This window comes from Euwallacea similis, chromosome 9, assembly GCF_039881205.1.
Source record: "Euwallacea similis isolate ESF13 chromosome 9, ESF131.1, whole genome shotgun sequence".
NCBI classification, from domain to species: Eukaryota; Metazoa; Arthropoda; class Insecta; order Coleoptera; family Curculionidae; genus Euwallacea; species Euwallacea similis.
In genome coordinates this window covers 1,393,895-1,417,757 of record NC_089617.1, presented here as the reverse complement: position 1 = coordinate 1,417,757, position 23,863 = coordinate 1,393,895, and the positions used below count along the sequence as shown (strand labels likewise).

Below are 23,863 nucleotides of genomic sequence, written 5' to 3'. Positions count from 1 at the left end.
ATACTAGAGGCACGTGTTGGACATATTCTATTGCATTGTAAATGACAAATAGTTTAACCAAAGCGCTATGTTTACCGTTTGTAAGAGGAAAGTGTACATTAAAATGAATACGAGTTGAATTTATTTTTTTTTGGATTAGGTCCTGTTACTAACATTTCTTTTCGGGGTATTTTACATATGACTATATAAGCCGCCATATTAGAATTAAATAATACTGGAAATGACAGGAACTGATATTGACATTAATCTCTCTTTTGTTTTGTTTACTTAAATATAAATATTTGTTCTTTAATTGAAATTTAGACTTTTTTGCTATTTTTCCATACTTTTAAACATCCTATTTTTCCTTCTGCCTTCAATTCATAGAAAATGGTCGTGTGCAAGTTTTTCCTGCAAGGCAATTGCAAATACGGCACTTATTGCAACTTTGAGCATCAAATTCCTGGTAACAATTCAGCCCATACCATCTTCTAATTTGCCACAAATACCTACTTTAACAACCCCCAAGAAAATCACTCCATTAACCCGTAATCTCTCTTCAAATTGCAGGCAAATATTCTTATACAAACTATGATAACACTCAAAAGTCCACTTCAATACTTCGCCAGTCTACATTTAGCACTCAAAATGCTTCCAATACAACCCCTAACTCAGAAAATAATCCTCTAACCATGATCAAACTGGTGGCTCAGGACATGTTGACATGGGAAAAAGGAGGCCAATGGCTGCTATCTTACTATGCTCCTTTCAAAGGAAAACCATCATTTCCTGGTTTTGAGGACTATAGCCCTGAGGAGATTCGCTTTGGGCTTTATGAAGCTGCCAAGGCTGGAACTTTGGACACATATGTAAGTTTCTTTTTTTGGGTTTGAAAGGATTGTTTTGTAACTGGGAGTATGTTTAGAAACAGCAACTGCAGGAATTAATGCAGAATGCTGCAGTGAAAGTAAAAGCTTTGCAAAATCCATCTGGGGAGATTATTTCAGTTTTGCAAGGGTTTCATATTGCTCCTATTGTAAATACTGAGGTATATGGTCAAAATTCAAGTGGAAACATCTTTGGATCTAGTGGAGGAGCTTTGGTGCAAACTGGGGGATCGTCAAGTGTATTTGGGCAGCAGCAAAACAATGTTTTTGCACAATCTTCCAATATTTTTTCGTCAACTGCAGCCCCACAAGGGCAGAGCCAAAACATCTTTGGAGCTGCTGCTAATACACAAAACAATGTCTTTACCCCTTCGACAAATATTTTTTCTTCAAATCCACAACCTGCATTTGTCCCTCAACCTCAACAATCTGCAAATATTTTTGCTCAACCTCCATCTTCAAATAATATTTTCTCTTCTCCCACTCAAACTACAAACATGTTCCCTATCTCCAATCAACAACCCAATAATGTCTTTGGAACCTCAAATAATCCCAACAGTGTGGCAAATTCGCCCTCAATAAAACTCCAATTAACTTCAGGGGCGCAAAACGCCCCACCAAGCTATTCGGCTACGATTTTCGGTGGCGTAGCCCCGAATCAACCGACCACGCCCTTTGGGTTGAATTCATCAACTAGTCATGTGAACACAGCAATTTATTCGAAGCCTGAAGAACTGACAAAGGAGGAGATACAGTGGTTCGAAAGCGGAGATTTGGATATTTATAATATTCCAGAAAAGCCGCCCACTTATGAGATGTGTTTCGCGAAATAGTGCTATTTAATTAGTGAGGGAGTTCTGAAGGTGCATTCATAATTTTTTTGTTTTAATAGAAATCATTTGTTCTCTATATTTCAACTTAAAAGTCAAGTTTTGCTGCAATTCATTTTGGCAAACAAATTCAAATTCTTCACAGTAAATTCTCTTGTAAAAACGCAGTGGCATAACAAGTTATTTGTATTCCAAAATTGATTTAAGAAATCTTTGCTTATAAAACAACTTCAGAAGAATAGTCAATCGTGATCAATTTAGTAGGTCCGCCTCTGGTTGACGATGTCAATGGTTTAAATTGCCAATTTCGCCTTGTTAAACATATTTAAAATATTTTTAAATTATTGGCATATCACTGTGATATTTGTATGGAAGCTACATTTTTATTGTAGTTGAAAAGAAACACATTTTACTAAATAGTTTATAGTTATTGTTTTATATGTACGTAGAAATTAAGTAATTGTAGTATTACTATAAAAGCTAAATATTTTAAAATTTATCTCCGCCGTTTCACTTTAACCTTAGACCGACCCTTTTTCTTGCGTTTGGCGTTTGTTCCAGCCTCCTTATTTTTGCCAATTTTCACAGTTTTCGGTGCTGGAACGCCCGCATTCGGACGTTTCGGCGCAATTAAGTTCTGTTCTACTAAATCGGCCAATTTCCCCTGTTCAGCCAACATCGAGAGGAAAGTGCAGATGAATTCGTCGTAGTTGTGAGTTCTACGACAATCGTCGATCTAAAGAGAAAATCAGAGAATGCTCCCGCAAGGTCTTTTAGATCAACAATATACCTACTTTGTATTTGTTTTGCTTATCATTCTCGTCTTTCAAATTCATCTCACAGAGGCAAATTTCGTTGTCGAGATTACGCAAGAGCGCTAACAGATCCTTAGGTGCAAAAGTATGGGGTTCCAAGATGTCCTGATTTTTTTTTTCGGCGATCACAGGGTCCCCATCGCTGGTGTGTACTCGGGCGTGCACCACACCACTGCTTGGCTTCTTTTCCGGAGGTTTACTTAGTTTTTCTTCTAGAGCTTTTGAAGGAAAAATACAAAGTTTGCCTTATGACCGGAAAATCTGAAGAAGTGGCATCTTTTTCTTACAGCTTCTACATAACTTTGGCAATCCGAAACCAAAGTATACCTGGTCACTCACCGTGGTGTTTCTCTTGTTCCGCCATCCTCAACACCACAAACCGCTTCAAATCCCTCGAATTTGGACTATTCTGGGCGGCATTCGCCCAATTCCACCCTTGGGTGGGCGAATTAAACGCTGAGCTTGAACCGGCATCCGACGGCGTGTCCGTCCCTGATGTGCTTGGCGCTGGTGAGGTCTGAATGGTCAACGGAGTGGAATAATCCAACGGACAAAGTGTTAAACTACTGCTACTTGTCGTTGGCACCGCTACTGGCTCCTCCCCATGCAATTCTTCATTATCCAATTTCGCTTCAACTTTCGGAGCTTCTATAGGATTATTTTCCAGGCTTTTACCGCCTCCTTTGTCCTTAATCTTCATGATCTGCTGCAGCGCGTCAAGCACGATTTGTTTGTTAGTGCGCAGCATTTTAAGCTTGTGTTGAATGGCAAGTCTACGATCAGGTACCACTGCCATTAAATTGAATCTAATTTCATTGTATTCATCGGCAGTGATGCCCAGGCGGTCCTGAATCACGCTACGGAATTTGTCAGTCCAGTCCTGTTCATTGCAGGGACCATGGTCAATTGGGAATGGTTTCAAGCCATCTAGTTCATATAAACGTCCCCCGATTGGGACAAAGCTGACAAAGTGGAAGGCTTCTCCTAAAGAAATGTATTTCATAGTGGGTTGAAATGTGCGTTCATTTTGACAATGTTTTGAAACGCCTTATTCCAATTAAAAATTTATAACATATAATTGATAACATTTCTAGCAACATACTTAAATTAGCAATTCCTGAGGTGCAAAATGTTCTGTGTTATATTATTAGTAATTGTTTTTGTTGTAGAATATTTCTAGACAGTTTAAAGAATAAGTTTTACCCAACATTAAAACATCCCATCACAACTCTTACCTCTTCCTGTAAAACGGCCTGTTGCAACTGCGCTGCTCTTCTCAAGTCTCCTTTTTGCCTGTGGCATGGCATGTGAATTGTGTGCACAAGCTAACTCAGGAGTATTGCCAATGGCCCATCCTTTGTTCTCTGGAGACATCCCATGAGTATGTGCTTTGAGCCTGAACAATGTGTCTCCTAAATGTATATTGGCACAGTTCAGTAGAATGGAAATCAGAGCGTGGGTGGCGCAGGAATTGGGCACCATCTGTTGCGCAAAGAAGATGTTGTTGACCACATCTTCATCTTTCACGAAAGTCTCAGTCTGCTCGACCACCTTCCTCCGAGAACGCCTTTCTTCCACCCAACGAAAGAGGAAGATAAATCCATATACTTGGCTGTCCAGGGGTTTGTTTAGGTCATAAATTTCTTCAACTTGGACTCCTTTAACACCAAAGTCTTCAAGAAGAAGAGTGAAGAGGCCTGGATCGCTTTCAAGCTCCAGCCAGCCTTCAGTCAGCTCTTTAATGTCCACCGGCATATTGGACTTTTAAGGAAAATAGATGTGTTTTGGTTTAATTTAAGGATTGTTTGCTTACAAATTTCACACAATTTTCGATTTTAGCTTTAAAAAAAAAACAAACATTGATTTGTTTACTTTGATCTGAATCAGTTATTGGCAAAAAGTTTACGTCTTTATGAGTCATCTTTATTTGACGGGTCGTTGGTAAAACTGGCAACGCTGCATTTGTAAATAACCTAACCCTACTTATTCGTAATTATTTTTCCACCGTAAAAATTTAATTTCCAAGGAATTTTTCTTCATATCTAATCCATTTTATCTTATTTAAACCCGCGTTTATTCTGGTCTGCTCTAACACGTTATCTTCACTCTAGAATAACATTTTTACGTTGGCTACATTATCAGTCTCTATGGACTGACTTGCTGAATCTATATTTTTGTTGGTATTTGAGATACAAAGAAATTATAAGTAGCTATAAGCTTGTAGAAATACCCACAATTAAGATACATTAACGTCCGCAAAGTATACCTGCAGAAAAACCAATTTCAAATAGTTATAAATATGCGTAGAAAATTCCAACCGGTACACTGTGTATATTTTTCACGATCTGATATCAGTTTATTTATCTGTTCAAACAGAGCGATGTTTGATGTAGCTTTAAATTTAAAGGAATCAAACTGGTGTTCGTCTGCTAAAGTAAATAGAACTAACCTACTGACCTGCAAATATATTATCTATACTTTTGACAAAATGGTTTAGATGGAGACCCATACTGCTTCTGACTATACTATATTATCAGGTTCCGAAGGCCAACAATGCACGATAAAAAAAACACAAAACATTAAAAAAGTCCATTTAATGGAATAAAAAACACTAAGTTTCCCCTCTCTTAGATCACCTTTTCAGGGCCTTTTTTATCCTAACCTGCTTCCTCCTCTTGCTGCCACCTAGCTTTTTCTTAAACATCTTATTCTTTCGCTCTGTGTTCTTCACTTTAGCCCTAACAATGCCCTTAACATCCCTCCGCAGCTTTGAAAACTCTTTACTGTGATCGCTTCCGACTTTCTCGATAAAATCCTGCCCTTCTAAACAAAAAAATATATATATACATAAACTAATTCTCAAAAGCTTCATCTAAATCTCTACCTTGCAACCGAAAATCATCATGTTTGAAAAAGAACGGTTCAGTCCAGAAAACGGATTGAAACGAGTTATTTGGGAATTTCTGATCGCTTTTACACTCTGGAGCTTTACTAAGGTCTTCCTTATGAGGAATATCATCAATCTCGTCCTCATCATCAGAAGAGTCATATTTAAATGGGTTTTTGCCCATCAAATTCGGATTAGCTTTGATATCTTTAGAATCTGCAAGGACAAATTCTTCCTCATTCATTTGCTCAGATTTCCCAAAAGCTCCAAGCACACTGAATTGACTTTGAGTCTTGGTGAAAGTCTCTTTGAGTCGTTCAGGGACTTTGTAGAAGACTTCTTTGGAAACGACAGGCGTAGGGTTTTGGGGCAAATCTTCTTCAATCGAATCACTATGTTTCTCCTTTTTTAATTTTTTTGATTTGGTGACTGCCCCTTCAGGTTTTAAAAACAAGTCTTTATGTCTGGGCTGTAGTGGGTCAAATTTGACCATGGATTTGTTTAAGCTACCATAGAAAAGTTGTAAGATAAGTAATTATACTGTGTGTTTTGGAAAGATTTTAGCAATACATTTCTTAAAATTTTAGAAGTTTTATGACAAAATAGGTTGTAAAAATGACGGTGAAACAAGATGAAGACCCACACAACAATATTAAATTACATTACTTACCTGTTCTCATTTAATGGTTTTGAAGCTATTTTTTTGCCTAAAACCTCCTCTAGAATTTTCATTTGTTGGGATTTTTCCACTTCCAAATCGTCAATGTCTACTGCACTGTCGTTTGGGGTTTCCTTGTCAATAAATCTCTTATCCAGGATAAATCTTTTGTCATTTTTGTACCGGGATTGAAGCTCTAAAAGCTGAGAAATTTGATTTTAAAGGAGTTTCTTTTTGACAATTTCTAATGTTTTTAGTGTTTTAGCAAGAATTCATCAAATTAAAAGAATATTCACGTTTTTATGACACTTACCTTTTGTCCACTGTCCCCTTCAAATTGCTCCTTTATTTCAAAATCGCCCTCAAAATCTGACTCATCCCCTTCAAAGAGTTCTTTCTTCTTAACTCCATTAACATAATTAGAATCCAAGCCTTTTGCATCATTCCCAAACTCTCTGGCATCTCCAAAAACAATCTTATGATTATGCTTTTCTGCACCATAAGCCAGGGAAACTTTGATGAGCCTTTTCTGGGTCTTGTAGCTATTTGTCATGGCCTGCATTGACTGCAGCCTTCTAGCATTGGCCACTCTGCTGTTTTCCAACAATTTGGGTTCAGGTTTTTCAATAACTGTGGATACTGCAGGTATTGGCTTTGCTTCCCAGGAGGGGATTTTGAGGGGTGAGTTGAGAGAAATGTTATTCTTATTGCTCTTTATAACATAATCTATTACTTGTTTCTTCTCAGATTTGCAAAAGCTAGAGATAACCGAATTGTTTGCTGGAACCTCAATAAAATCAGGTGTTCTGATTTCATTGCCATGGGTTAGGGTGTCTTGTGCTAAATCAAAACTGTAAAAAACGATAATATATTCAGTTATTTTAGAGTATTAGATATAAACACAACTTCCATAATATCAGTTAATTGTCATTCTTTAAAATAACTAAATGGAAGACTACACAATAGGATTAAATTTCATCACTTACCTATTGTCTTGTGAAGGCTTTGAAGCTTCCTTTTTGCTTAAAACCCCTAGAAGTTTCATATGTTGTGATTTCTCTACTTTCAAGTCCTCAATGTTATCCACAGGTTTTTGCTCAAGTTTTTGTTTCTGTTTAACCCCTTCATTTAACACGTTTTTAGGTAAAATTGGAGATTCAACTGTTGAATTCACATTTTCTTCCTGTTTAGGTTCTCTCTGTTCCATTCTCTCCCGCTTTAACCTGTCTAGAAAGCTTTCTCGAGCTATCTGAAGTTGCAAATACTCCCCACAGTATTTCTTGCTTTTGAAGTCTTGAAAACCTTAAAACACCATTCAGGGCACATCTAATAAACTAAACAAGGTAGCTTACATGTTGTAAGGGCCTGGTCATCGATGGTTAGGGTTATATAGGCAAAAAACCAGGAATGATTGTAAGGTCCCAGTTCCTTGCGCTCCTTTATTTCGACTAAATTTACTTGGCCATACTGGGAAAAAGCAGTGTTCAGTTGTTCTTGAGTCAATGTTTCTGGTAGATTACGTATGAATATTCTTTTACTTGTATTATTCATTTTAATTGACAATCATTTAAAGAATTTTAGGAACAATTATAAACGTGATGGAATTTGAGGGTTGAGGTTATGTTCCTGCTCTTTCTAAGGCATATAAACTAATGCGCCACGAGCCTAGTTAGAAGAACCGGCAACGTAGCAGTAGCATCACCAATTTTGAAATGTCGAGGTCGGTATAAGCTATTTTTACTTTGCATGAGTAATGTTTAAAAAACCTCGAAAACTAAGCATTTTCCTCCTCTGTTTTGAAACTTTTCTAGAGAATTTGGAATTATAGGGGGTTCTGTTTCTGATCTAGACCGCCGAATATGATTCGTGTCTGGCTCTCATTTTCCTGACAACAAATAATTTTTCTCTATACCGCAGTTCTCGTTATTCAACGAAATTGAAAATTTTATTATTAGTGCACAATATTTAAGGTAACATCCGCCGTGAAACTCATTGGCGTAGATGGACCATATGAGTTATTAGAATTTCTCAAAGTTTATTTCTTTTAGTACTGCCATTTCTTTATGAAGAAAATGTAGTGATGTTGAATTCTGGGAATAAAAAAATGCACTTTGAAGTATATTATGACGCTTTTAGTTGTTTTATTCCATTTCTGACCTGACATAAACATAAAAATAATTATATAATATTGTACACGTTATTTCCCTACCTAATCATGTATATAAAATATACACTAAAATAGTCATATTTACACGACTTAACCCTCATAATATTTGCAAAGTAATGTTAGCTTTAAGGGCATATTGAATCCTTTATCTGCAATCATGTTCATGTCCCATCACGTTTGTGCCAGGTGGAAAACTTGACCGACGCGCGCTACTACTGCTACCTTACCAAGTAACATCACATGCTCGCTCCAATTCATCGGCAAGTAATTTAATTATTGCTATTAACTACCGCACCTATCTACATAGAAAAAATACTCTTTTCCCTAAAATAATAATAATAAATGGCTTACTCACAACCGTAGCTTCGACCCGTGTGTCCTTAAGACACCTTAAAAATTAATTTGTACATTGACGTTCGCTAAAGCATTAAAACGTCGGTCAAATTCTCGCAAGCAAAAATATTATGCGGGCTACCGATTGGAAGCTTCAAGCATCTCCAAAAACAGCTTATTCATCGGAACTAAATCCTGGGAATGGACACCGCACCAGAACTTGCGTACTACGAAATCGGCTTGACGAAGTGCGGGCAGGCACAGCAGCAACTGTTGGATTTGATGGAGAACGCCGCTCGGCCTGAAATACGTCTCTTTAGGATACACCCTCAAATTCACCAAGCAATCAACGCACCTTAAAACGCTCATGGCGTCACCTAGGGAGGAAAGCAGACTGTCACGAAACTTCTTCAGCGAATGATACTCGTCCAATTTGGCATCAGAATTCGTTAGAACCAGTGCCTTGAGCAGGTAGTATTCCTCCTTGAGCATCGAAAGACCTTCTAGACGTTCCACCATGTGAGCGCACTATGAGTTGATTTTAAGCTATAAAGAGACAACTAAAAATGGCAAAACCTACAGTTTGATAGAGCTCAAGAGCACCGCAGTCTTTGGACTGTTTTTCATCTAGAGTGAAATCTGTGGCGAACTTTAGTCGCCCTAAACTGGCCATTGGTAGGCTACGAAATGCCAGTGTTAGCGTCAGGATTTCGGCCCAGGTGCTCTGGAGCAGGCGCATTTGGTCGTTTAACGACAGATCCAGGAAACCTTAAAAGAACGCATATTGAAGATAAAGGAAAGGAAAAATCACCAATAGGACCAGAATGACAGGAAGAGTGAGAGATAAATATAAAGGAGGCTGTCTTGAGAGGAGAGTTATGATTGCTTGATCCCACAATAAGAGGAAGAAGATGTGTAAATGAAGGCTAACGGAGCTGTCTCAAACAGTGAAATAATGACTTTTGACCCCCCAATCGTACTTACCAGGAATCTGTTTGGCCCACCCGATAATTCCCACTAATTCGCGGTCATACAGATCGCTCAGTATTGCCAAAGTCCGATGTTTGGAGTTTTCCAGTGTGGTGTTGATTTCTAGACATTCTGGTTCGCAGGCGATCAGCGCTTCAAGCATTTTTATGTCTGAAATTGTATTTTCCCGGTAAAAATACAAGTATTGGATAAAGCAATGGACAAAAACGTCAGATGCAGATGATAATGATCCAAAAGAAACCTGAACAAGGGTAAAAAAGAGATTAGTTCAGGGTGCGCAGTACTATTATCATTTACATCTATGCGCAGTTTTTTGTAAAACAGTTTTATACTCTCCACGTGCCTGCACTTTACAGGCTAATAAAGCCTTTACGGGCGACCATTAACCGGTAACGATTGCTGGCTTCTCGATTTAAATTTATCGTCTTTTAATGGTAATGATTTAATTCAGATAATCTATCTTGGAGTAATAATATAAATATTTTAAAAAATCTCATCATCGCACATCATTGTTGCTTACTCGATCAAATTGCAAATTTTACTATTTATAGAAAATATTTAGGAGAATTCACACAGTAGTTATTTTTTTCTTATTTCTATTCTTTAATTTGGTCGTGAGCTCTAATACATTTCTCTTTTTTTTCTCATTTTTTACTCAATCAAAGTTTTATTCATATTATTACATTTTTTTGAACACCAATTTTCTCTACTTTTTTTGCACCTTTTCATGCCGTGCCATCAAATGCACTATTATTAAGCGATTGTTCTTTATTCGATCCAGTAAGATAAAGATCAAGTAAAAGAATATTCACCAAAAAATTCATTGGCGCGGAAGGCCTATTTCAATTGCTATAATTAATCAAAATCGCAACATCATTGGAAACCATTTTTATTTTCGTTATGGTCAGTGCGCGCCAATGGGCTTACAACTACGTCATGCCTTGAAACGTCTCGGCACACCAAAATTCCTGAGAAACATTAACGCAATAAAAACCAGTGTCGTGGTGAGTTAGTTCAGCTACATTCCCCTTTAGTTGCAACTGTCCCGCACGAAATGAATGACTATTAGACCCGCATGGACGAGGTCCACGCCACTGACTTAACTTAGCATAAAGCTTCTCTTTCATCGGAATGTGTTTCGTGATTTTGTTGCGCAACAGCCAGTGGCATAGCGCATTTAAATTGAGTAGACTCTAATGCACACTGAAAGTTCGATTTTTTTTTCACCAAATTAAGAAAATTGACTGAAACTAACCAAATGGAAAGGTGATATTGAACGCCATTGACTTAATAACAGGAGTACAATGAGTCTCTTTTAATAAATTTTACTTCATAATAAATAAACAGCAGCATTCGAATAACAACCAATGTCACTTGTCAATTTAGTCCTAAATCCATCTTTCAATAGAATCATTTGTTGTTATTTTAGAGAACTCGCTATGGGTGTCTTAAGAAGACATCAGATGGCGCTACGAAAATTTTCAACTACAGCAGCGATAAATGTGCTTTTCGACTCACCCTCAAGCATAATATGGGGTTTTTGCGCAGACACCACCTGCACCTGATAGGGACTATCTGGATTGCGGCGATATTTCTGCCTACCACCCCTTACTCTGTCCAATCGCACCCCTTCCTTCAACATTCCTGATCGGAGACATTTCCGAAACCTGCAAGCTTGACACGCTTTCCGCCTCCTTTTGTTGATCTCACAGTCTCCAGAAGCTGGGCACGTGTACTCGATATTACCTGAATATTCCAAGAAATGTTATTTATTTCCATTTGGCAATTTGGTTGAGATCACCTTGAATCGTGCGCTTGAAAAAGGCTTTGCAGGCCTCGCACGAAGCGACTCCATAGTGGAAACCCGAGGCAAAATCTCCGCATACAAGACACAGCCGTTTAGGAGCGTCATCTTCATTTTTTATGTCACTCTAGATGTAAAGAATAAGCATTGCAACAAACTTGTCAAACAATGTTAATGTTAAAATTTGACAAGTGGCAAATCTTACCTCGCAATGGCCAAGGCCGGTTTCAGTATGCGGCTGCGTGGTTGATGAACAATACTGCCTCTCCGGACTGTCTGGCGATTGCATTCGCGTTTCATAGTGATCCCTGAACTCTATCCGCTGGCAAAAAAAAAACGGATAAAGCAAGAAATTTAATGCAAATGCGAACGTACGTCTGAAGATTGAATGACGTTATCACTGATCAGAGTGGTTGTGGTGGTGGGAGAGTAAAGGTCGCTGTTGGATGGCGAGCATTCACCGAAGGTGTCCAGCTCTTTCTTAATTGGCTGTTGGATGTTGGCAGCGGGTGCCAACCCTGGATCTGTCATTATTGACACCTGAAATAAATTAAATATACTCATTTAATAATTTCACGATGTGTGAACCTTAAAACGTGGTAGACTTAGATCTGGTCATTAAGGAGGCCAACTGAAAGGTTAAGTATTATCCAATGATATTAGGCGCGGCTCTTGCATTGTTGCCAGTAATTTTATTACCAAAAATAGAAATCTACAGGGTCCGCCGCTGGTATTATATCGTGTTTCCGCACAGCCGTCATCCGGTAAGTCAAAGCAGCGAAAAAAAAAGCAGCATGCCAAGTTGGCGGCCTTGACTGAGCACTGGCTCGTTTTTTCGCTCATTCTCTTTGGTTCAAGTGCAAGGCCAAGTGCATCTGTAATGAACGCATGTGCTGCCACCATCAGCTGGTACTTAGCGCGTCCACATTTACATGATGCGCTCGTCAAGCCGATTTTTAATATCTCTTGTTTAGATTTAGTTGGTCGCAATGTTAGGAATGATCCGAGGATTTATGGTGATAAGTTCTCGTGGAAGCATCGTGAATATTAGGCCTTGGTGTGCACTAAATTCTAAACTGAATGCTGATAAAGATGTTTTTTCTCAGTTACTTAGTGTCAAATCTATAGAAATAGCATGGACGTATTTCTTTTGTGATGTGAAGAGGATTAGAGCTCCTAAATTGATGACAGCAACCGAAATTATCGCTATCTGTTTACAAAAACAAAACCAATTTACGCGATTTGAGCTTATTTATTGTAAACAAAGAAATTAATTTTAATTTAACACAAGTTTTAGTTTACATACAGACGATATTCTCAATGGCAGGTATCGCCGTTTTAACCGTAAATTGGCTCGGTTCAGCGAACATAACCTGTACAGCTCTAATTGACAATGTCGCGACAGAATTGACGCATGACAAACGCTATATTTGCCCTCAATCATAAATGTTGAGTAGATCCACTTTTAAATTTAGCTCCCATTTGTGACAAAAAAATGTTATTCTCTAGACGACTGTTTACTGCTATTCATTCTAGGTGCACATTTTTCTATTATTGCAAAATACTTAGACGATACTACCTCTGAAATCCATTGGCATAAATAGTTTATTTGAATCTTTATATATTTTTTTAATATAAAACGGCGACTGATGGCGAAACTTTAGTGTATTCTCAGTATCAAGGCCGTCACTTTAAACCACAAAACGACGCGAAATTTAAGAATAACCTAACTTCTATTTTCTAATTGACAGTACCGTCGCAAATTGACAATTTATAAAGATAATACAGCTGTCAAGCTCAGGTATTGAGGTTAGATTACTTTAGGTATGTTTTCAATGGCAACTTCCGCCATTTTAGGTCAAAAATGGGACGAAATGTTAGAGTAAAATAAGCTCTACTTATCGATTCACAGCGTCATCGCGAACTGATAAATGATAAGCACAACATAGTCGTCAATCAGAGCTATTGACGGTGGATTATTTCTTTATATTTTACTTCAATTGCTGCTCTAAAGAGCCGGTATAGAAGGATATCTTTGAGAATTTACTCGTTTTTGAGCGAATAGACTCCGAGTTACATTATCGATAATTTACATGCGACCTATGGTAATACGAATATTATTAAGTGGCCCTGGGAAATTCGCCCCGGTCCGCCAGCTTAAAATATTTATATTATTCAGACACATTTTAATACTAACAATCGGCTGCATTATTCACGATTCGCACAGTCAATATCAAGTATAAATAGACTGGAATCTAGCGAACTTGACCTAGACGATAATATTTCTCATAGTGCCTCATTTATGAATAAATCAACGCGTTTTTGTCCATTTTGCGTAGGAATTTGAAAGTGCCTGATGAAATTTTTCCTGAAGTGGCAATACGGTGATGCAGCACGAGTAGAGGCAGTGTTTCAGACTTCTTTATGAGTCGCCCATCCCTGGATACAGTATCAAGGATTAAACAATTATTAAAACCCGGACTCTAAAAAACCAAGGTAATGAGCAACATTGTAGTATAACCCCTTCAGGGATGCCTATGGTTCCTGATATTTAAGTCGCATTGAGATTACGGCATTTCTGAAGTTTTTGTATTTTTCTGCCCAAAATTAATGCCCTCATTTCCGTGTCATACAATAAAATTTTCATTAAAAACGTGGAATCTTAATAACAGAGTGAATGTAAAATTTTCCACTTTAGCACAACCTTTTAAGAGACGCCTCTGGTTACGATTTCAAGCTCAAAATTGAGACACCCAGGGGCGTATTAAGACATCTACATTTCTTAAAATCCTGCATCCTCAAGTAAAGAAATCAAAGTTAATAAATACCTTTATTATATTTCTGCAACGTTCTATAATGCTGAAAATAAACAGGCATGGAAGAAGGAATATTGTCAATTCTGAGAATTAGAATTTAGGAAATTTCAATCATTCACGCAGGATAGAAACATAAAGTAACTTTTGGGGTGGGGGTAGTTTCTAATACAATAAACACGAGAGCCTAGAAGTAAAGATAACTTTGGAAAATAAAAATAATCTAATACGACCATGTACGCCAATGAGCTTTATGACGAATAATCCCTCAAGAATTGTAAACTTATACGTGGTGCAATTTATGATTTGAACTGAAACACTGCCAGTGCTATAGAGGATACACATTTGTGGATGCACGAAATGAGAACTTTCAATCTCTACACTCAACACAAAAAGACCCACTTTTACTCTTAGTAACATAACTTGCCATTATGCTTTGATTGGGTCAGAGACAATGACGTACATAGTTGGGACGTATTTGATGACCTTCGAAAATGTAAGGAAATCGCTACAAAAGAACATTATATAATTTGCGACTTATTTAGATAAGAAACAGTAAAATACTAATGCAGTCACGTGGACAACACTCGAAAGAAAGGTATTTAAAAATTTTTATAGAAAAAGACTAAATTATCTACGCCATTCGAGTTGTGCTGTAAATTATCTTTGAAAAATTGTATATTTACAATCAGTATTTGCAAATCCTATTATAAATAGATTTAACTAAATCTACGCGTCGGTACTTCTAATTTAATCCATATGATCTTTAAGGCAAGGAAAATATCGGAACTATTCCGGCGTCAAATAAAGTACTGACCTGCCTAATGCTTATTAGAGTGGCTGATGTATGAGCATTTCAAATACTTATGATGCGCAATATGATACGTGAAATAACAGGATAAATTGAAGTTAAACTGGTTGAATTTATGAATAAAAAGATCTAAGATAGGAATTTCTAGCATGGGGAACTTGTAAATCGTGATAGATACAGGCTTGGTTAAATGAGAGAAAACTTCGGCTTTTAAGTGGTTTTACGATGCAAACCGTCTATAACATTATTTTTGGTTTTTCAATTATTTCAAAAAAGCAGAAATTTTCAAATTCATTTTTTCCTTAGATGTGGTAAGATATGGATGAGGGTTAAAACCACTTTTCCATTCCAGTTTTTTATAAGCTTGAACACTACAATTTTGGTCTCGTTCTATAACATTTCGTTTGTGAAGAATGATAATCAGTTTTTTTTTCTAAATATGGCGCTGATAATTTGTTTGTCGACTTTAAGACAACTTTTTATCATACATTCATCGATGTGTCGTACTTAGGAATTTACGCAATATTTTGGTTTTTCATTACTAGAGCTAGAAAAATAATGAAAAAACAAAACATTGCGTAAATTACTAAGTGAGATAGCCATCGAGGTAATCTGTGCAGTATTTTTGCTCCTTTTTATTGGATGTTAAAGAGTAAATGTCGGAATACACCAGTTTGGCATTAGACGTGAAAAAAAAACGCTATTAGTTAAAATTAAGAAATAACCTAAACTTAAATGAAGATAAAGTGAGATGAACTCTTCAAAATTTCCCAGATTTAAATATACTTCCTTTTGCATAACAACTAGTTTCCATAATTCCTATAATATACAAGTATTTGCGAATCCGGTTTTATCCAGTTTTGCCTAGTTTTTGTCTAGCTTCTAATCTAATCTCTCTAATAGGGGGCTTATATATTTAGCAACTATTAGGAATTTCTCATAAGCAAACAAAACGTAGATACTGACCTGCCCAACGCTGATTATAGTGGATGATAAGAGTATTCAAGTATGCGCAAAATAATATTTGCGAACAAGATAAATTTAAACTAAAGTGGTTCAGTACGTGAATTTTGGGAAACGTGTCACTAAATATTTACTATGGCTTTGTTTGTTTTAGTTTAGCTATGTAAAGTCCTGACCTGCTTAATAACACTAAGGCAATAAACCCCCTCTGCTACACAACGCGATGCGCAGCACACCTCCATTAGCATTGGCCTTGGCAATGAACACTGCCGCCCACATTACAACTTCCAAAGCCTAATTATTATGCACTTAAAAACCAGGAAAAAATCCTTTAACTGGTGTTACTCAGAGGTAAGTAACAATATGCGGCTATGTACTCAAATTTTTATCTAATCAGCGACTAGACCTTGACAAATGGCATTGGAAAGGTCATGGCAGTTAACTAAAACGCGTCCTTATCGCTATGCAAAAGCGAAAATAGCGTCGTAGGCGAGTTATGGGGCTTAACGGCCCCCGCGCAGCCCTGACCTAGCCACTGCAGAGCGGCGTAAGTGCCGCTGCAATTGCGTGGCGAAAATTGAATCGTAGAAAAATGATGGCCTTGAGCCGCGGACTATTACATACATACCCACATCTATAATTAGAAGAGTAACTATACACGAACGACACTCGAGTCACATGTCAGTCGCGGCCGGCTGAATAGAAAAAACTGACCTGCGACAAGTCCGTACCTTTATATTTATTCGAGTTTTGCGCGGATCACAAACAATGATGAAGATTATGAATACAAGCGATTTTACAGAAAAATTACCTAATAGTTAGTCAGAGGTGGCCACTGACTACCAGCCACCCACTGACCACCCCTGATTAAGTGAATACCTACCATGTCCTGCATCCAACACTCCATCACGAAACTTTGACCAAAGGGCAGTTGCGCGCACTGGTTGAAAGCGGGCGACAGAGACCAGCGCGCAAAAAAAATAAATGTGTGCTCGACCGGCGATTATCGAATATTTACTGAAGAAACAATTCGCATTCGCGTGCAGCAGCCAGCAGGAATAGAAACCGAGTAACCCATATGGTGTAGAGCCGGCATTAGGCAGGCCGCGGGATTAGGCACATCGCTCGTCGATTTATAAACATTTATTAGTTTTATGCAGTTCGACGATGGGTCAGAGGCGTCCGCTCGCGATAGTTTGTTGCTATTTTCTTTCATTTTTAAGCAGCCCAACACAAGTTCTCCTTGTTTAAACTCACACTCAAGTAGTTGCATTAGCTCTCCTCGTACACCGGATTTACTGCCGTTAGAGCGTTGAGTAAATTTAACACTCAGCTTGTCTCGATTATTCTTCCAACGCTGAAAATTTGAGAAATTAACTCTGAAAAGTTATCTTGGTGTGATTGATGTTGTACTGGCATAGTGCCACTAGATTTCCTTGTAGGCCTGATTTAATGCAGATTAAGCCTTGAGTTAATTCGTATTTTGTCTGCTCGACAGAACATTCAATTCTTATAGTTGCGGATTGGAAATTTCGAACTCAGAGGGCGCTGTGCTATCTAAATAAATCAAATAAAGAAACATGTCCTCAAAGTGACATTAAATGACAGTTTTACTAACTCTTCTTTTTCACCACGAGGCAGCGCATATGTTTCTTGAAGTTCTCGATTGGGAATTTCAACTAAGGGCGTTGCGGAACGTAGTCAACCACATATTTTCATAATATACTGGTCATCCTTTGTTAACCGTAGTTTGAAAAAGTGGGAATGAATGACAGTGCTCGTACTCGATTCAGCGGTCCTACATATGAGTTGAGGTGATTCGTCAAGGTATTGGCAACATTGGTTGGGGCGTATAGCATGGCGAGGTGCAGGTGCGAACTGCTTTTCTGTCCGAATCTGCTCGAGCCCGACTGTGCAGTGTGAAAATTTAGTAGAAGCTTTAAAAAAAAATTAAAAGAATTTAGTCACTTCCGAGTTTAAGTCCCTGTCAGGCACGAAAACCGGATATCCGACGTTTTAGTTTGACTTTTAGCCGGATATGCTATTTTTTAATCTCTCTCAACGACTTCCTTGTAGGCCTGATTTCAAATCATTTGATCAAACGCGGGCATTTCGAAACACTTAATAAAAACAAACATTGAAACACTGTCATCTTCATGCATCAAGCGCCATCAGTGATACAGTCTAGATATCCTATGTTGTTAGCGGTTTCCACGCCAATGAGTTCCGAACATACACTCAAAAACGGAAATTTGCTGATAAAACGCAGTACCCAGCGAGCAATTGACGCTGAAAATGTGCATGCACATCCTTAGCAAATACACGTTTTAATCTATTATAGTTATTCATGGCCTATACCAACATTGTGGTCCGCCTTCAGGCCAATAGGTGGGTTGGTAGGTAGTCGCAAAGTTCAATGTCAAGGCCAGGAATTGAATTGCAAAAAAATTATAATATGTACGCAGCGTGGGTTGTGAGGTACCACTTTTGCGGGCTTATTCGCCCGAGGTTTTCAGTCGAGAGAAACACGAAATGTTATGGCAACTGGATGACTGGCGGTTCTTCATTTCATCTGGGCGGCAAATCTGTGGGATTAGGGGGCAACTAAGTTGGCAAGATAATTAGTTTTTGTAGTCTGAACTTAAATTAGTAGTCACCAAAAGTGCATAAAATTTGGTAGGATCAGAGGCCCAGTTTTTAGATTTTGGTCAGGAGAATTCACTTGGAATGACGTCAAAACTATATTGCAAAACAATTCTTCTATTTACAAGGTCAATGCATACGCAAATTTAACGTAAATCCACGGGGAACGTATCCTGGGGGCAAGTTCCTGAAAAACAACCTCGCGCAAAAGTACAACATGCAACCGCGTCACCGGTCATGGTGACACCGTGGTTATGACCATTGGTGTCACGAATCATTAAGTGTTTTTCTTTTTGGATGGTAAAAATATTAATTATGGAATAAACCACTTCCACGCCTATGAAATGACAGATAAGGTACCAAGGTACTTGGGAAAGAAAGGAGCGCCCAAGATTCAAGCATACTACTGAAAAACGCTAGCAATTTGGTTGGCTACGTGGATGATTGGTATCATGAACCATTAAGCCATTTCCCTTTTTGAATCGAAAAAATAGTTCACAGGCGTAGAAGTGGTTTTCTCTAGAATTATTGACAGATTGGATTTGGAACGACGGGTTAAATAGGAAGAACGGAGCGTCCAACATGCAACCACGCCAATGGAACACTAGCAATTTTGGACGATACGTGTCATGAACAATGTGTTATTGGCAGAGTTGGGAAAGTACAATACTTAAAGATATGAAACTAGTGGATACTACAGTATGATATAATACCATAAATTATACATACAGCAACAATTTTTATTCCAACGTTTATTCTATGCAAACCTTTATTACATATAACATGAAGCGACTGATCGCCACTACCACCAGAACTCATTTTACAAGTGAAAAAAAAAGTATCATTTGAGATGTTCTTATAAAGCATCTGCGTTTGCTCCCCCTTTCATCAATATTAAGTTGCAATGCATAAATAATATGCTATAAAATCTTTTAAATTCGAATCTCAAAGTTATTTAAGATACTACTTAAAGCTTGCATGAAAAGATAAAGTTTGATTAATGCATAATAAATACCTATTAATAGTATGCCGTGAGCAAGCATAGCGCCATCTTAATGCTAGTAGATGAAATTGGCCATCTAGACGTTCAAATTTTTATTGTATAATATTTTACTGGATAATTCTGTATTTTATAACTTGTTTGGAAGAGTACAGAGGTGCCGTATAATACGTTTTTATAAATGTTATACGCGTGTGCATATTACACTTGTCATGTAAAGAACCATCTATACCATGATCAGTCTCATATGGTATTTATTGACTTTTACTAGAGATTCAACATATTCCAACATTGGAACATTTCTAAAATTGTACATCATTAGAAGAAAATGTAAAGATATTTCCACAGCTTTATTGAGGAGTTTCCCATGCAATTTTTTAGGAATGTTAGTGAGACTTGTTGAAATTTTCAGGGGTATTATTTTTGACCCTACTTGTATAGTGCCAAAGAATCTGGGAATTTTTTTCAAGTTTTAAGAAGAGCGTGTGGGTGGTTTTTAAGGATCTCTACAATTTACTACTTAATCTACAACCACCTACAACTATAATTATTAAAATGCCTACAAAAATAGCATTATACATACTGTCCAAAACAAGTCCCAAAACTCCTTTGCATTGAGAGGGACTATTATAGAACTCACTCAATTTTCAAGATTTTTCAGGCATTTAATTACTAGATTTCTTGTGTTAAACCTTTGACTAAACCGTAAAACTTTCACAGCAGCAATCATGCAATTTTCCAGTATTTCTGAGGCTAGTTTTATTACAGACAAGTTCTCTTCTCAATCAGATAGATAAACTTTAGTAGGATTTCCTTGGATATCACTCTTATATTGTTAGATAAGTAAAAATATGACTAACTTGAACTAACTTGACTGAAAAACCAAGAAAATCTACCCAAGTGCTATTTTAGATTCATGCTTTATATTTTGGAGTCAAATTTTTGAGATTTTATTAGAAACAGTAGATTTCTGATGAAACATTAATATATCAAAGTAACTTGAAAATACTGAGAAATATGTTGTAATGCCTCAAATGCGTACACTAAATCTAATACTTCAGAGATCTACCCCTCAGATTTATGAAGGGAATTTTTGGACAAAGTTCATATAAGTAGTAATGGATGATTCAGATGTAGGAGGAGATGGAAATTCACTTTTAACAGTTAAAACGTAATGCTTAGCAAACTTTTAATTACCATAGTGTAAACATAAATCTCTAGACTGACTTTCAAAGGTCTCTGTATTTCTCAAACAAAAAATGTCTACTCACATGTTTCTATAGCTTTTTTGTTGAACTTAAATTGAGTACGAAAGCAGTAAATAAGTATCGGGAAAGTGTGGTACACAACACCAGCCAAAATAGGTCCTACTTTCTCTGTACTTACCTAATAATAGACCCAGGTTTTAAGGGATCAACAGCTCATATTACGATAAATTTATGGGCCAACCAAATGAAGCATTGCGAAGCTTGAGGTCCACGCACTAATTTTTTATAATCTCAACTAAAATTTCCCTTTAAATTGGAAAAAGCAGCTAACAATTCTTTGGAAAAACTATCACGGTAGGAACTTTCACAGATTTTATGTTTTGACGTTTGCCCAAAGACTGACTTCCAATAACGTTGGATTTTGATTACAGATGGCGCTAAAAAATTTATTCATTGCTTGTCTTGCTTAAATTTAATGTTCCAGACAATGATAGATTGAGTCAAAAACACAAACTATTTTTTCCGAGATGAAATCTGTAATTGTAAAAACAGTAGTTATTATAGCCCATCATAGGTGAGGATAGCAGTTTTTGCGTCTTCAATTCCTTTTAGTTATCTCTGTATTACTCTAACTAAATATCTAAAGAAAAGATAGATGTATTTGCACAAGCTTTACCTTTCAAAGATCTTCCACAAAAAGTTAGGTTATAACTTTTCAACCCTCAAATGTTTAAAACAGACTTACCCATACAAATATTCCAAATATTAACTCAAAATTGCCCTCAAATAGTTTAAAAACTTATGCAAAACTTTTAAGAAATGAGTATTGCATCAAAAATCCCCTTGCCAGTGTACATAAGCTCGGCAATTTGTGGCCTTTTCGGCGTCTCCGTCCTAATTAAGTAAGTTCAAACCTTTGTCTGTCTTTTAAGACTCTAAAGGAGACTCTAGGCAAAAAACCGGCGGAGATTACTATGAGGGCCCAACTAGGGCTGAGGGAAAGGTTGTCATTGTCACTGGGGCAAACTCTGGCATCGGCAAAGAGACTGTATGGGAACTGGCAAGACGAGGGGCAAAGGTGTATATGGCTTGCAAGGATATGGAGCGATGTGAGGAGGTTAGTACTTAATAATTGCATTGGTTCATGCAAAAAAAGTACTGTTTAAGACAAATATAAATCAGAGTAGTGGAAATTTTATCTAGAGAATAGTTTCCATGAAATAACTGAAAAAAATAAGTCTCTAGTTATTTCTTAGTTTCCATGGAAATAAACTTTTTAACAAAGTTAGTAACTTGATAAATTTAACCACGGCTTAATCTCCAGTAAAATGGAACAAGGAATAGAGACTTTTCATATTAAAACCATGTATAATTTTTTCCAAATGTTTGTATCCTCTGTTAATATTTTGTTCATTTCAAAGTTGTATTTTATTTAATAACTAATTGTGCAAATATGCAACAATTCAACCAAGAACCATTTTTAGTTTCAAAAATCTCAATCCTAAGTCTTATCACTGCAGATCAGTTATTTCCTCTTATTTCTGATTCCCATTACCCCTGTCTTGTAATTTTCTCTCATTTTAGGCTCGTAAAGATATAGTTTTAGACACAAAAAACAAGTATATTTACTGTAGGTCTTGTGATTTAGCCTCACTTGATTCAATCAGAAAATTTGTAAATTGTTTTAAATCTGAAGAGCAGAAACTAGATATATTAGTCAACAATGCAGGGGTCATGCGGACTCCTAAGGGATCAAAAACCAAGGAAGGCTTTGAGATGCAATTGGGAGTGAACCATTTAGGCCACTTTCTCTTGACCAATTTACTCCTGGATTATCTCAAGGTCAGTCATTATATAAGCCCTTTTTTTGCTACTGAAAACTATTGTAGAAATCAGCCCCTAGTCGAATAATAAATCTGTCATGTATCTCCTACAAACGGGGCAAAATCAACAAGGATGACTTAAACAGCACTTTGAGTTATGATCCAGCCACAGCTTATGAACAGAGCAAGCTCGCCAATGTGCTTTTCACCAAAGAATTAGCAGCCAAATTGGCAGGTGTGAGGGTTAGCTAAATTCAGTCTCATTTGGGCCGTTTTTTTGAAAATTTTTTTAGGCTCTGGAGTGACGGTAAATGTGGAGAATCCAGGTGTTGTGGACACGGATCTGGTGCGACATATGGGCTTTTCAAAGAGCTCATTTGCAAGCATTATTTTCAAGCCATTGACATGGCCGTTTGTCAGAAGCCCGCGGCAGGGCTGTCAGGGGGTGGTGTATTTGGCACTAGACCCTGCTTTAGAGAGGATTAGCGGACAGTATTTTAGGTTCGTTTCGGGTTATTGGGTAATGAATGATTAGACAATGAAGAAAGGGTTTTTAGTAATATTAGGGTGGAGGAGGTGAGTCGGGAAGCGGCAGATTCGGAGTTAGGGAAGTGGCTGTGGAGAGTCAGTGAGAAATGGACACGGCTGACTAGTGTATCGTGAAATAGGAATTCTATTTAATAAAGTTTTTGTTGACTTTTGCATGGGAGTTTTTGTTTCTTGATTCTAAAACTAGATTTCTACCTGCAGAATTAAGGACGCTATTTCATTAGTTTTTAGGACAAACTTGCACTCTTCAGGGAGGTCTCATTAATCTTTCCCATTTAACCCGGTGGTTACTTTTTAGATTAACTGTGAAAGTCTATAGTAGCAGAGAAAACCTGTAGGGACAAACAGGACACCGTTGAAATCAACAGTGTCATTTTCCTCTTTTTCTCATCAGATAGGACAGTTTGGTGTTTTAGAAACTTTTCTAGAAGAATCAGAGTAGGTTAGAGATCGATTAATCTTTTTGATTTATATCCGAATAAAATGCTTTTTTGCGTCTCCAAGAAGATTTTTTTTACTGTTTCGAATTATTCTTCATTTCTGTGAAGTCCCGGCGCATTTTCATCGCATTTGAAGTCTCACAGTTTAACAAAACTATACCCATGGGCCAATAACGGTATATAATTGCCTCAATAACGGAGCCATACGCATATCGCTCTATTGTGCCTGTATAATTTCATTCAATTTCCGCTGAATTGCCACA

General features: G+C 37.3%; 5 protein-coding genes across 12 annotated transcripts; 2 read left to right on the top strand and 3 right to left on the bottom strand.

Moving 5' to 3' along the window:
• The first annotated feature begins 282 nt into the window (after positions 1–282).
• LOC136410732 (nucleoporin NUP42-like) lies at positions 283–2,183 on the top strand. Of its 2 annotated transcripts, none has more exons than XM_066393028.1 (3): positions 283–445; positions 550–848; positions 911–2,183. In XM_066393028.1, the coding sequence occupies exons 1-3, from the start codon at positions 370–372 to the stop codon at positions 1,697–1,699; spliced, it is 1,164 nt and encodes a 387-aa protein (XP_066249125.1). In that variant the 5' UTR covers positions 283–369; the 3' UTR covers positions 1,700–2,183. The 2 variants fall into 2 exon arrangements, with proteins under 2 accessions (XP_066249125.1, XP_066249124.1); XM_066393027.1 differs by having other exon boundaries at positions 285–445; positions 905–2,183.
• Positions 2,104–4,380, bottom strand: calypso (ubiquitin carboxyl-terminal hydrolase calypso). Its single transcript, XM_066393026.1, has 4 exons — positions 3,747–4,380; positions 2,851–3,495; positions 2,491–2,729; positions 2,104–2,432 (listed from the first exon to the last, which is right to left on the bottom strand). Exons 1-4 carry the CDS (start codon positions 4,264–4,266, stop codon positions 2,193–2,195), a joined length of 1,644 nt encoding a protein of 547 aa, XP_066249123.1. The 5' UTR covers positions 4,267–4,380; the 3' UTR covers positions 2,104–2,192.
• A 754-nt stretch (positions 4,381–5,134) lies between these two features.
• Positions 5,135–7,680, bottom strand: LOC136410755 (probable RNA-binding protein CG14230). Its single transcript, XM_066393065.1, has 6 exons — positions 7,409–7,680; positions 7,043–7,358; positions 6,370–6,907; positions 6,069–6,259; positions 5,396–5,904; positions 5,135–5,334 (listed from the first exon to the last, which is right to left on the bottom strand). The coding sequence occupies exons 1-6, from the start codon at positions 7,605–7,607 to the stop codon at positions 5,144–5,146; spliced, it is 1,944 nt and encodes a 647-aa protein (XP_066249162.1). The 5' UTR covers positions 7,608–7,680; the 3' UTR covers positions 5,135–5,143.
• A 493-nt stretch (positions 7,681–8,173) lies between these two features.
• ERR (estrogen-related receptor) lies at positions 8,174–21,185 on the bottom strand. 7 transcript variants are annotated; one of them, XM_066393517.1, is made up of 9 exons: positions 16,821–17,033; positions 11,726–11,890; positions 11,556–11,672; positions 11,348–11,477; positions 11,065–11,292; positions 9,541–9,696; positions 9,137–9,324; positions 8,912–9,084; positions 8,174–8,857 (listed from the first exon to the last, which is right to left on the bottom strand). In XM_066393517.1, the coding sequence occupies exons 1-9, from the start codon at positions 16,842–16,844 to the stop codon at positions 8,695–8,697; spliced, it is 1,344 nt and encodes a 447-aa protein (XP_066249614.1). In that variant the 5' UTR covers positions 16,845–17,033; the 3' UTR covers positions 8,174–8,694. The 7 variants fall into 7 exon arrangements, with proteins under 7 accessions (XP_066249614.1, XP_066249610.1, XP_066249612.1 ...); XM_066393513.1 differs by lacking the exon at positions 16,821–17,033 and adding an exon at positions 16,114–16,257; XM_066393515.1 differs by lacking the exon at positions 16,821–17,033 and adding an exon at positions 20,967–21,185 and having other exon boundaries at positions 8,174–9,084.
• A 338-nt stretch (positions 21,186–21,523) lies between these two features.
• On the top strand, positions 21,524–23,311 carry LOC136411100 (retinol dehydrogenase 13-like). Its single transcript, XM_066393520.1, has 6 exons — positions 21,524–21,690; positions 21,740–21,905; positions 22,373–22,630; positions 22,678–22,846; positions 22,905–23,112; positions 23,169–23,311. The coding sequence occupies exons 1-6, from the start codon at positions 21,608–21,610 to the stop codon at positions 23,272–23,274; spliced, it is 990 nt and encodes a 329-aa protein (XP_066249617.1). The 5' UTR covers positions 21,524–21,607; the 3' UTR covers positions 23,275–23,311.
• The last annotated feature ends 552 nt before the right edge of the window (positions 23,312–23,863 follow it).